The sequence below is a fragment of the Suncus etruscus genome, chromosome 1 (assembly GCF_024139225.1).
Source record: "Suncus etruscus isolate mSunEtr1 chromosome 1, mSunEtr1.pri.cur, whole genome shotgun sequence".
NCBI classification, from domain to species: Eukaryota; Metazoa; Chordata; class Mammalia; order Eulipotyphla; family Soricidae; genus Suncus; species Suncus etruscus.
The window spans coordinates 131,860,937-131,874,870 of NC_064848.1; the positions used below are offsets into that span (position 1 = coordinate 131,860,937).

The following is a 13,934-nucleotide window of genomic DNA, read 5'->3' on the forward strand; positions in this document are numbered from 1 at the left end:
ATTTTTGCAACTGTTGCACAGAACTTTGTTGTCATTTCTTAATTCTTCTTCTTTAAAAAATTCAGAGAGGCATTCCTGTAATGTACATTTATCTGTAGATGTAACAGCCAAAGACAAATGAACAAATGTCTCATAAACCTCAGACTTTTGGTGGCAAGTGAGACACTGGAGTATAGATTTAAATTGTCCTTGAAAGAGATCATAAATAATAGATTTATGAGCCTTTTGGTGTTCTGGACTAAATTGTTCATAATTTTCATTTCCCATGAGATGTGTAGTTTTGTCTGTCATTAGATTTACAGTAAGCAAGTCCTGATGTAATCCCTCTATTAGGAACATCAGTAGTTCGTGAGGATCCTGCTGATTGTGTCCAGCAAACTGGTCATTAAGTAAACCAATTGTTACTTTGAAGCTTTCAGGGTTAATATATCTATGAAATCCATTTCCCATGGTTTTGATGAGCCGACCAAATTCTTCGGCTAATTTACCTTCATGCCCCATCGGATTTTTTTTGTTAATATCCTTTTTATAATGATCTTTATAAAAATACTGAGTTAAGTCTGAAATATTATACAAGCATTGCAATATTGAGTTCATGTAGCAAGAGTTTCCTATATTTTGGAGCCCAGTTAAGACAGGTTCCTGTCTTTCCTTTTGCATCTCGGAGTGTAAGGGTTTATCACTACCATCAGTCTCACTCATTGTATGGTGTGTGACAGCTAAATCATTCCCTGCCCCAGAGACCTTAGTAATATTACTGCTGTTAGTGTCTGAAGTATTCTGTTTTTTCTCTGAAGGGGAGTTTGTAGTCTGAACCTGATCATTTGTGCTAGCCCGATTTCTAACAAGACGTAATGGAACCCAAAATTTCTTGGGAGGGTCATCATTTATAGAAACATAGGCATAACCCCTTCCTCTTAGGAGAAGATAGCCAGCTATCCATTTTTCATCCTCCTTGATCCAAATAGGTTTATGGGTTGTTTCTTGTCTCTGAATATCTTCTTTAAAATGTCTTTCCGCTGCAGTGTAGCTTTCCCCTTGGGGTAAGTTAAAGTAATTTAGTGTGATAAGAGTCAAAGATAGCAAATCCGTTGGTGGTAAACCTCTTTTTCTATTTTTTTGCAATTGAGTTTTTAAGGTTCTGTGAGTCCTTTCTACAATGGCCTGTCCCCTACAATTGTAAGGAATTCCTCTGAGATGTCTTATCTGCCATTCCTTACAAAAAAATTCAAAAGTTTTGCTAACATAGGCTGGCCCATTATCAGTTTTTATAGAATATGGAATACCCATCACAGAGAAACATTGTAAAAGAAAACTACAAGCAGCCTTAGATTTTTGAGAAGACATGGGAATTGCCCACATAAACCGAGAATAAGTGTCCACCACAACATGAAGATAAGGTTTCCTTGGAAATAAATCTGTTTGAGTTATATCCATTTGCCAAAGTTCGTTAGATTGTAAGCCTCTTGGGTTTGCTCCTGCTATGTGAGTCTTTTTTGTTAACGGTGCACATACGTTGCAGTTTTCTACAATTTCTCTAGCTTGCCTCCATGGAATTTGGTAATTCACATGTAAACGGCGAGCATTTGTGTGTAGGGCTGAATGTTCCTCTACAGGTGATTTAAATATAGGCATTGCTAGCAAGTCAGCAGTTTTATTTCCTTGAGCCATAGGTCTTGGAAGACCTGAGTGGGCTCTAATATGTGTGATGAAGATGGGCTCAGTTCGTTTTTGAAGAAGCTGCTGTAATTGTTTAAGTAAGTCCTGTATGATCGGGTTATTAGCATTAAGGGATGCAGTGGCTATCACATGACATAAATTTACCACATACAAAGAATCAGAAACTATATTCATGGCTTCAGATACATTTTCTAATAGGTAAATTAACGTTGCTAATTCAACTTTCTGTGCAGATTTATATTTGGTATCTATGGTCATATTAATGTTGTCTCCAGTTATTCCTCCTTTTCCATTTTGGGATCCATCAATGTAAAAAACCTTGGCATTGGGGATAGGGGAATCCCGAACAATTGAAGAAATAACAAACTGAGTTTTCTTTAAAAAGTCCCAAATTTTTCCTGCTGGATAATGGGAGGATATTTCTCCTGTGAAATCTGAGAGGGCCCTTTGTAGAGATTCATTAATTGGCAATATTGACTCAATTTCCTTTTTTGGTACTGGCAAAACTATTATATCTGGATCAAAACCTAGTAAAGATATAGATCTGAGTCTTGCCTTGATAATAATCTCTGAAATCAGTTGTAAGTAGGGGACAACTGAGCGAGGTTGTTTGTTATGTAAATACACCCATTCCAAAGGTCCTGACTGTTGCATCAAGGCCCCTGTGGGGGTTTCTATAGTAGGGAAGATTAACAGTAATACCTTTTCTCCTGGGATGAATCTTGAGAGAAACGATTTTTGTAATCTGCTCAAGAAGATGTCCAATTCATTTTTTGCAGCTGTTGTTAAATTTCTCGGGCTATCTAAAGCAGGATCACCCTCCAACGTTTTAAACAGATTAGATAACTCTGCATTTGGGATTCCTAGTGCAGGGCGGAGCCAATTTACGTCACCTAAAAGTCTCTGAAAATCATTAAGCGTTCTGAGGTTTTCTTTTTTGATAGAAAATTTTTGTGGACGTATAGACGTCCGGTCCAAAATAAAACCCAAATATTGATACGGTGGCATTATCTGTATTTTTTCTAAAGCTATTTTCAGTCCTGATGTTTGTAAACAGTCAGTAACATAAGAGTATAATTCCTGTAAATCTGTTTTGTTGTTCATTGTGAGCAAGATATCATCTGTATAATGAGATATCATGGCTTGAGGAAATTTTTCACGAGCAGGGCTCAAAACCTTATCTACAAAAAACTGACACAAAGGGGGCCGGGCGGTGGCGCTAAAGGTAAGGTGCCTGCCTTTCCTGCGCTAGCCTTGGACGGACCGCGGTTCGATCCTCCGGTGTCCCATATGGTCCCCCAAGCCAGGAGCAACTTCTGAGCACATAGCCAGGAGTAACCCCTGAGCGTTACCGGGTGTGGCCCAAAAACCAAAAAAAAAAAAAAAAACTGACACATGGTTGGGGAATTCAGCATGCCTTGGGGGAGAACAGTCCATTGGAAACGTCTGCAGGGATGGGTATTATTGAGAGAAGGAACTGAGAATGCAAAACGTTTTTTATCATCTGGGTGGATAGGAATATGGTAGAAGCAGTCTTTCAGATCAATTATAATTAGTGGCCATTCCTTTGGAATAACTACAGGTGATGGTAAACCAGTCTGCAATTTGCCCATAGGTATCATGGATAAATTTATAGCTCTAAGATCCATCAAAAGTCTCCATTTACCGGATTTCTTTTTTATAGTGAATATAGGTGAATTCCATTGAGAAAAAGATGGTTCAATATGTCCTAAACTTAGCTGTTCCTCCGCTAATTCTGTCAGCACCTTTAATTTATCAGTTTTAAGGGGCCACTGACCTGTCCAAATTGGTTAATCAGATTTCCATTTTATTTTTATTGGTGCTGGTGTTTTTACGGCAGTGGCCCCCACTAAAAATTTTTGGTTTTTAAATCAAAAGAAGGTTCGGGCTCTTCTGGAGCTAATGGAATGTGGAATTCTGCTTTCCACTGTTTGTGTAGGTCACGGCCCCACAGGGATGGTGAAAATGGGCCCACGTGAGGTCTGATTATTGCTTTTTGATTTTCTGGGCCGTAAAATAGTATAGTCCTCGTACTCAACAGACAGGAACTCAGGCCTCCTATTCCTTCTTGGGAATACGGGATTTCCTGAAGAGGCCAATTTTCTGGCCATTCTTTATCAGAAATTACAGTAACCTGAGCACCCGTATCTATCATTCCATCAAAGGGTTTGCCTTCCAAGTGAAGTTTGATCATTGGGTGTTCATCTTTACATTTAGTAACCAGAGCCACGATTGTGTTTTGAGCAGCACCCGGATCTGTGCTTCCAAAACCTCCAATTCTAGTCTTATCTGAAGTCCCAAATTTGACATAAGGCACTATTACTATCTGGGCAATCGCTTCTCCTTTTTTAAAGGTCCATGTAACTGGTACAGTAATAACTACAATGATTTCTCCCATGGAATCTGAGTCAATGACACCAGTGATTACTGATATACCCTTTATGTTGAGGGAACTTCTGCCAAGAATCAAACCCATGGTATCTGGGGGTGGCGGGCCTACAATGCCAGTTTCTAACATGTAAGGGCATGCTCCTGGGTAAATTGTAATGTCCTCTGGGCATAATATGTCTAATCCGGCACTCCCTGAAGTAGAGTGGATTAATTCCCTTATCGTGATGAATTTTCTTGGGCTGGGCTTGGAAGGATTATTGTCTGTGAACTTTGCCCCTGATTTGGAAGGGCCTGGGGGGAGGCCCTGTAGGCGTTTCCCTGCATCTTGTATGTGTGTTCTTGGGGAGCTGAATTTATAAGGAGACGACAATTTCTTTTGATATGTCCCTGTTTTCCACAATGGTAGCAGGCGATTTGCCTCCTGGGGACTGTGTTGAAACCTCTACTTAGGTTATTATTAATGAGGTTTCTGGATCTGCAATCTTTCGCCCAGTGGCGACCCCTTTTGCATTTTGGGCAAAGACCTGGTTTCCGGAAAGTGTTCTGTCCCCGAGGGGAGTAAGGCATTGTTCCCTTGGTAACTGGGAAGGTTTGTACTGAGTCTGAGTGGGGTGGGGGTTGGGGTTCCACATAGACATTCCGGCAGGCATAAAGGTAATCATTCAGATCTGACTTTTCATTTAATGTATTCAATACTAATCTACAGGCTGAATTTGCATTATGATAGGCCAAAGATTTTACTAGGAAGTTTCTAATCTCCTCATCTTCCACCTGTAACTTCAGAGCATCTTTAATCTTACCTACAAACTCTGCAAATGACTCATAAGGCCCTTGGGTAATTTTTAAAAGGTTTCCTCTACCAATGCTGTTAGAATCAATTTTTTCCCATGCTGACAATGCAATCTCCCTGATTAAATTTAAGATTTCCTTAGGTAAAGCTGCTTGTGTCTGAATATTTGCAAATTGATTTTCTGCCATCAATAATTCATATGATAGAGTAACACCTGCCACTTGCTTTTTCATACCATCCGGACTATATAATTTAGCTTTTACGCCTTCTGAATAGTACATTTCCCATTCAGTTCGCTGTTTAGACGACAGGCATATTTCAGCGATTCTTTTAAAATCATACAAAGTCCAAGATGAGTTATGACTCCAAAGTCTTAATAACTCCACACTGTATGGCGATTTTGGCCCATTTTCTTTACATGATCTTTTAAACCGATCTAATTCTTCCATCTGATAGGGTACATAGTTAGAAACATTTACCCCATCTATAGGGGATAAGGCCTGATTAGCAAAATTACTCTGAATAGAGCTCTGAGACCGAGCATGTGGTTCATCGTTTGAATCTGCTCTGCTCTGCAATTCAATTTTGTGACTAGAAGGAGGCATACTTTGTGGAGTTAGCACTGGAGGTAGATCATTATCTGAGTCACTACTGTCAAGCAATTCACTAGAATCAGGCTTAACATTCTGAGTTGTTTTTCTTCCAGCAAAAGTTTCTATATTGTTGATGGTGGGGCTGGATTCGTCAGCCTGCACCTTGGTCTGAGTTTTTGTCAGATAAATTTCCTTATTATCTATACTGGTTTTAGCCTCACCATTTCTACACTTTCTATTTCCTAAATAGAAATAACAGCAAATAACTATGCTCATAATAATAACGTTAGTCAACACAGAAATTCCACAAACTATGATGGCTAGAGACACTACACTTTTCATTTGAAATATAGACCACAACCATCCAACTGCAGTGATTGTCCTTAGATCAAAACCAATAAGTTTTAAACAAAATGGAATGATCCACTTGTATATTAGAGCACCAATGCGTAAGACTAAGGGTGGTAAAATCCACATGACTAACCACAGAAACCATTTGATGGTCAGCATAGGAAATTTCCAATGAAATATTTCACTTACAGTTCTGAGGGTCCAGGGTTCAGGTCCCTGTCCAGGCGCCATTATGTAGTAGGTCAGCCCCTGAAGAGGTTGACTGATGGAGGGATGGAGAATGAGGCCCTTTTCTTCCAGCTCGGAGCACGCGTCTGCCACCCTGTCTAGCCCACGGTTCTGAGGTGAAACGGCGGGTAAACAGCTCGCAGACAATCAGGCTCGTGGAAATATTTGCTTTATTCGGATGGACAAAACTGAAGTCCAAAGACTCAGATTCAGTTCCAGCCAGCAAAAAGCCCTCGCCTTCCACAGACCCTTGCTCTTATAGTCCAGAGTCAGGTCCCACCCAATGGTGGGATCAGATACCAACCAATGGTGGAAGCAGAATCAGGTCCTATCCTAGGGTGGGGGCAGAATGCCAGGTCACACCCTAGGGTAGGGCACAATCACCTAATCAGATTAGGGTGAGCAACATAGTAATCCCCCAAAATATTTACATACACAACAGAGTCAAATATGTATTATAGAGCGATTGGGTAGCAGTTAAGAGTTGGAAGAAGAGGAAAATGGGAAGTATTATCAATAGGTCTAAGTTTCAATAATAAAAAAAATAAATAAATTTTAGAAATCTACAGTCAAGAATAGAGCCTATGATTAACAATATATCACTGTTTACCTAAATGTTTGATAAAAAGGTAGATCTTATGCCAAGTGGTTATATAAGAGAAAAACAAAAGCATAAATAGCATAAAAACATAAATTAAACAGGCTATAGGAGAACATTTTTGTCAGTGATGATGGTTATAAATTCATGGCATTCATATTGATGGTAGTTTTATCAGGATATAATTATATCCAAACATATCAAGTTTTGAATCATTTGATATGGCATTTTTTGTACATCAACCATGTCTCAGTTAAAAATATTAAAATAGAAAAAAGTCAAAGACATTTTCTAATGTAAATTTTTTGGATTAAGTATGAACCAGATTTATAAGGGAATACAAAAGAGACTGAAATGGTGTGAGGTAGCTACACAGATATATTCTATTTTTCTATAACTCTGTTACCCAATCTTGTTTTTATTTCCTTCCATTTGAAGAAGCAGCACTGTTTCAATTCTGAAATCATCCATCCCACACATTTATAATCACTTTATGGCAGGCATTTCAACCACTGAACATAAGTAGTTGGATGCTGCTGCATTTAAGATCAATGAGGTGATATTTAACTTACATAGCCTCAGTTCAATTACTGACTAGTACTAGCTTTAGTATGTTACATCTTGTCACAAAATAAATACTACTAATACAAGAAACCAACACATAGAATACCACCTGAGAAATTCTTGAGAACAGGACAGTAGAGTTAGAGAAAGTAGTGGCTTTCCTTAGAAATTGTTTTCCACCAGTGTATATCTGTATATTTCCACTTTGATTTGGGACAACAAATAGTTAAAGTCAAAAGCCAAATTGTCTTTTCTGCAAACGAAGGTTAATGCCTTCACATAGGAACTGATGATGCATATGACAATGCATCAAGCTCTCCTTTTAAATGAGTTCAGTGGCAATGATAGATGAGTTTCTCTCCTCAAGAATCCTGAGGTCATTTATAATAGGTGAGTTAACTATGTTAACAGTCAACAGACTAATCAGAATGTATGGTAGTTTGCTAGGGGAGTGGCTGATTGTTCTCAATTGTCAATGTGAAACTTCTGGAGGTGAATACCTTTGCCTACTGAAAGGGATTTTGAAAAATTAGAGAAAACAAGAAGCAAGGCGGTGTCTAACCAGTAGTGGAAAACAAGGGAAATGTTCTAACATGACATTGATCATGATTAATGGACTTTGTCTAATGTATGCACTTCACAGTGTTTTTCTTCTACACAGAGAGCATATTCCAGTTCAACTGCCCTTTACTTTCTTTATTTCTCTTTCTTACCTGGTGAAAAATTTCCATATTATGACAATGCTTGCATGAATATTTTATAAAGTCGTTTTGTGTAGCAAAAAAGAATGAAATAGCTATATATTTGTGACTGGATGTTTTGTTCATCATTTAGGATTCCTGTCCCCTGCATCCTGTATTGTACATCCTGTACAGTCGAATAGACCCCCCAAAGGCTTGGTTTTCCAGGAAGGGGCACTTAGTATGCAGCTGGTCTCTCCCCACTGATACCCACCTGCTGAAGTCAGTGACATTACACACATTTGCTTCAGCAGGAGAACTGCCACATGCTGCTTCCACAATCTGGTCAAATAGATTTTTTTAAAAAATAATCAGTATTACCTCCTCATTCCTAAGAAAATTGTGGCAGTTCTGGAGGAAAACCAGGAAGAGGGATGGAAAGATAAGACTATTAGTCCGTATATGACTAAGCTTAGTAAAAATGTAGGTACAGGCACAGAACAGTACTTTATTGTAGTATTTTGCTTTCCAGAAGTGCAAATTGCTGACTTCAGTTTCACTCACTTGGTGGAAAACATGCTGTTCCACTCACCGGTCATGGACATTATTTGAATACAGTCCCATAAAGTGAATTTTTTGGAGGTGAGAATAAGAAACCACCCAGAATTGAATGTACAGTTCTTTTCTTCCTTTTCAAAGTTTTATATATGATGAGTATGTTAAGCTGCATTTTAGGTTTCTTTTTCCTGAGAAGCTCTTCATAATTGTAAGTTCTTTCATGTAAATCACTTGTCATTTGCTTTTCATGGTACTTATGAAAAATTAACTCCTGTTCAAGCCAAAGTAATATTTTAAAATTACTCTGAAAACACAATTTCGACCTTTTAATGCCATTTACTGTCTAGACATTTCCTTTTTTACTGTTATTCTAGTTAAAGTCTATTGGTTTACTGTTGAAGACCCTGAACTTGAGATTGGATCAGTAAATCTCAAGTCTGGCTTGAGATAAATTATATCCCACCCCACCTCATCCCATGTCAAGTGAGTGAGCATCCAACTTTGTTTCTAAAGAATACACTCTAAAATCTTAATTTAATATTTTCCAACATATAGATGCTGTTGCTAATATGAAGCAGGAAGACCTGAATGGAAAATTATTAAATAGTTCAAGTAGACCTGACAGAATCCCCACAGTATGTCAAGAGAATTGGGATGTGTAAAGGAGAAAAGACTCCTTAATATTCCACTTCATCAAACTATATTGGAACCTCATTATAATGAGCTCCTTATGCCAATCTTCCCTACAACTACCTTATTATTGTAAAGTTTGAATTGTATTAAGATGATCTGTTTTCATAGAATTTCATAGAATTTTCATAGTCAATGTCAGTTTTGTTGGAAAAAATGCAAAAATTCATGAAAGAGCACTGACAAAGGAATTGAGAATGTGTAACTTTGAAATATTTATTTATTAGGTAAACATGGAATATTTACTTACTTGAAACCTAGGTAAAGCCACTGAAGCCAAATCCAGGATAGGATTAGAATAATTATGGCAGCTGGAAAGGAGAGCATGAACCATGATCCAAAGTTGATGCATTGACAATCAGGGTAGTACCTGTGAGACAACATGAAAATGTGTTTATAGGAATATAAACATATATATGTTTATACAATAGAATTCTTATTGATGGTTGTTGGGAGACAACAGTATATATCTTTCCTGTGCCATAGCCAAGAAGGCCAAAAATATAGGGTAAACTTAACACCAACTAAAAAGGCAGATATAGATGTATTAATTTAAGTATAATTTTAGACTCCCTGTCCCTTGTCTTGAGTCTGTAAACTCATAATTATTGTTACATCCCACAAAAGAAAGTGTGGGAATGTTATGATTTTTTTCTTTACCTATCCAATAAAAAATGTATTCACAAAAAAGGTACCAGATCAATGCCTGATACTCATTAAACACACAAGAAATAGGATCTATATATTTTTGTTATTAGTTTTTGGGATCATACTCAACTGTACTCAGGACTTACTCCTGGCTCTGTGCTCAGGGATCAGTCCTGGTGAGATGTGGGGACCATATTCTGTGTCTGGGATGATATAGGGGTTGGTTGGATTCAATGTGTACCTGCTGTACTATCTCACTCATGTGGGTCTGTGCTTGTTGTTAATATGCAAATTATAAATATGCAAATAAGGTAAGACATAGAAGTAGGAACCACTAGGAACCACATAGAAGCACTGGGTGTGGCCCAAAACACTACACGCACACACAAACAAAAAACAAGCAAAAAAGCTAGCTTTACATATAGCCAATCTGGGTTTGATTCCAAGTATCAAGTATTACATATGGTTCTCCAGTCCTACCAGAATTTAATTAAAAAACTAATTAAATAAATGGTCTTATAAAAATGGAGGGGCCGGGCGGTGGCGCTAAAGGTAAGGTGCCTGCCTTGCCTGCGCTAGCCTTGGATGGACCGCGGTTCGATCCCCCGGTGTCCCATATGGTCCCCCAAGCCAGGAGCAACTTCTGAGCACATAGCCAGGAGTAACCCCTGAGAGTTACCGGGTGTGGCCCAAAAACCAAAAAAAAAAAAAAAAAAATGGAGGGAACAGGGATGGAGGGAGGACAACACTGGTGGTGGGAATGCCCCTCACTCATTGTCACTATGTGCCTCAAATATTACTGTGAGAGAATTGTAATTCACTTTGACCATATAAAAATTTAAAAAAAAATGGAGGTGTTGTGGAAACTGAACATAGAGACAGTTGTAAGCTCTGAGCATAAGCAGGTGTGGCCCCAAAATAATTATTATGGGAATGGAGAATTTTTGCACAATGTTGAGATAGAAAAAATATTTGAGAGGAGCTTTAAATGCTAAGAAGGAACCAGTGTTGCAAATATCTAGAAAATAGTGTCGTATAAAGATATAATAACAAATACAAAGTCCCTGAAGTAGGAATTAGTTTGAAATGTATGAGGATTAGAAAAGATAACTAGTGTGGTTTCATGTAGTAATTTCAATGTACAGATACGTCAAATCAAGTAGTAATTAATAGGGGCCGGAGAGATAGCATGGAGGTAAGGCGTTTGCCTTTCATGCAGAAGGTCATCGGTTCGAATCCCGGCGTCCCATATGGTCCCCCGTGCCTGCCAGGAGCAATTTCTGAGCATGGAGCCAGGAATAACCCCTGAGCACTGCCGGGTGTGACCCAAAAATCACACACACAAAAAAAAAGTAGTAATTAATAAAAGTCATAAAATATATTATCTAACAGATAATATATTTCATCAGAAAGTACTTAGATTGTAGTAGAAGTTATTGAAACATAGGAGGTAATATAATTTAAAAATAGGTAAATCTGTAAACTAGCAATTTATATTGAATAGGTTGGCAATGTAGTTTTTGAAGTTTGAAGGCATATACATATTCCAGCTAACATAACTTCAAAACAATTATAGAAATGGTTATTTAAATTTCTTTATTATATAATATATACATCCATGTATATACATATATAAATAACTGTTGAAACATAGGTTAACATTATTGAACAAAATAATACTAATTAATGATACTAATTAAACTTTAATTAAAATAATTAAAGAATCATACTAATTAAAAATTAAAATTTTAATTAAAAATTAAAACACCAATTAAAGAAATGGTTTTTATAAAAATGGAGGTGTTGTGAAAACTTACAGCCTTGTAACAGATTTTGCCCATTAACAACACTTTAAGATAGTGTCCACACTAATTATAGTTCTTTTGATAAATGACTATTGTGATTAACTTTAAGTCAAAGCAATTGTTTAGTTTTGTAGTTGGTGTTCTCAGAGGTTTCCTTTAGAATATTTACTTAGAATTCATTATCTAGACTTAAGGTTCTAAAAATAATCACAGAAAAACAGTTGCAATGTCTAAGATCATTGACAAATTCCAATGGACTAGAACCGTTGCTAATAAAAACAAGTGTTGTTCTACTTAATTCTTACAATAGTAAGTTCTAAAATTTCCTTCATTTTTCATATGATGAATTTGAAGTTCACAGATGTTAAGTTAATATATAATAGGACCAGTTCTGGAGTTCAAACCCTGAAAAAAACAAATTCCATCTCCAGTATTTACTCCTTTTGTGGGAAAGAGTGTGAATGGTTGGCTACCTGTAGGTTTGCTCAACATTTTCTCTGGTTTTATATTAAGGGACGGTATTCCTGGGGGACTATATCCTATGTTAAGGATTGAAATTGTTTAGGCCACATGTAAAACAAACAGTTTAACTTTTCTATTGTGCCTCCATCCTCTACCAGAGCATTTCTTTCTAAGAAATCTATATATCTCAGCTTTGCAAAAATAATTGTGGTGATTCTAATGAAAGCTATTGCTGGATAACTGGTTTACTTTTACTTTCTAACTATTTCTACTTATCAAAGAGAGGTTAGGGAAGCAGGCATTACATTTAAGGCACCTATAAACATATTTCTTTCATGTTCCCTTTTCTGCCTGCCCCCAGTTTGCCATTGTGGTGCTTTAATAAAATATTTTTTTAATTTTTTTAATAAAATAATATTTTAATAATTTTACCATCCCTTGATGTATGAACCTATAGTAAACATGATGTAATAAATAATTAGTAAGAGTGACTGTGCTGATCATTAATAATATACTCCCTTCCAAGCTACATGTACAGAACATTTTTCATATTTGACACACACACAAACCAAATAATATACTTTAATAACCAGTGATCTATAAAATTTTGTCTTTGATGACTTCCATTGTTATTCTAGTTGATGGTTTTTTGAGTGATTTAACTGTGTGTCAATATTAAATTATATTGATGCATGAAAATTATTTTGCTATAAAAGAGTATTCCTAATAATCATTCATTTAACAGCATTATTTATTATCAAAATATAATGTGCTATTTAATTGGTTTTCAAGTACAATCCATATTTAATCTATTTATTTTTATTTTATTTCTTTATTTTTGTTTGATTGAGGGGCACACCTAGCAGTGATGAAGGCTTACTTCTTGGCTTTGCATTTAAGAATAGCTCCTAGCGGTGATTAGGGGATTTATGGTATGTTGAAGATCAAACATGGGTGAATGTGCACAAGCTAAACACTTTACCTGTTATACTCTCTCTCTAGCTTCATTTATATCTTGGTAAAGTTAATCAAAACTAATGTTTATTAATCAATTATCTATTTTTTTGGCCTGAAGAATAAAAGTTATTCATATTTGCCATTATCACTAGAGGTGGTTATATAGGTTGTTATATAATACCAATTTAAATAAATGTAAATATAAATAAGAAATTATTAAATATGACTTCTGCTAAGAGAAGATGAAAATGTTTATTTAAAAGTATTTGTACAAAGTTTAAAATTATTTCATGTCTGCACAAACAGAAATAATTAAAAATTGTTATGAACTAGAGTGGAAAGAAATGGGTTAATTTCAGGATTAAATAATTAGTGTTTGGGAAAGAAACAATTGAGTTATGACTAAAATAATGTACCAGTTAAGGTTAAGAGTCAGTACAGAAATTAAAGACATATGAGTCATCTAGTGGGGAAAAATCAATAAAAGTCTTAATGAAACTGTAAGGCTGCAATAGGAGGACAGGAGGTGGCCAATCAAAGGATAGGTGTCCATTTCAAAGTTTAGTTCAAAAATAATAATTAATCACAGAATTGGAGTTTAGGTGCCCCAGATACTAGATTTAAAACTTAAGAATACTTCACATTCATTTTAAAACCTATTTTTTTACTGAGTCATTATGACTTACAAAGTTACTGAGAGTTGAATCTCAGTTATAAAATTTATCAACTCGTTTTCCATTACCAGTGACAGTTTTCCTCCATCAATGCCTCTAGTTTTCCTCCTATTCCCCAACCTGCCTCCTTGACAGGTATTTTTTTCTTAATAAATTTGTTAATTGAATTTTAATGAGATACACAGTTACAAAACTGTTCATTATTGAGTTTCAGTCCAAGTTTCAAAACCCAACCCTTTACCAG

At 36.4% G+C, this 13,934-nt stretch overlaps 1 protein-coding gene across 1 annotated transcript in view; it reads right to left on the bottom strand.

Moving 5' to 3' along the window:
• SLC13A1 (solute carrier family 13 member 1) overlaps positions 1 to 13,934 on the bottom strand; it is a 77,017-nt gene that overhangs the window by 22,270 nt on the left and 40,813 nt on the right. The window contains exon 8 of the mRNA XM_049779257.1: positions 9,395 to 9,514. Coding sequence (XP_049635214.1) covers positions 9,395 to 9,514 — 120 coding nt within the window. The remainder of the gene's footprint in view (positions 1 to 9,394; positions 9,515 to 13,934) is intronic.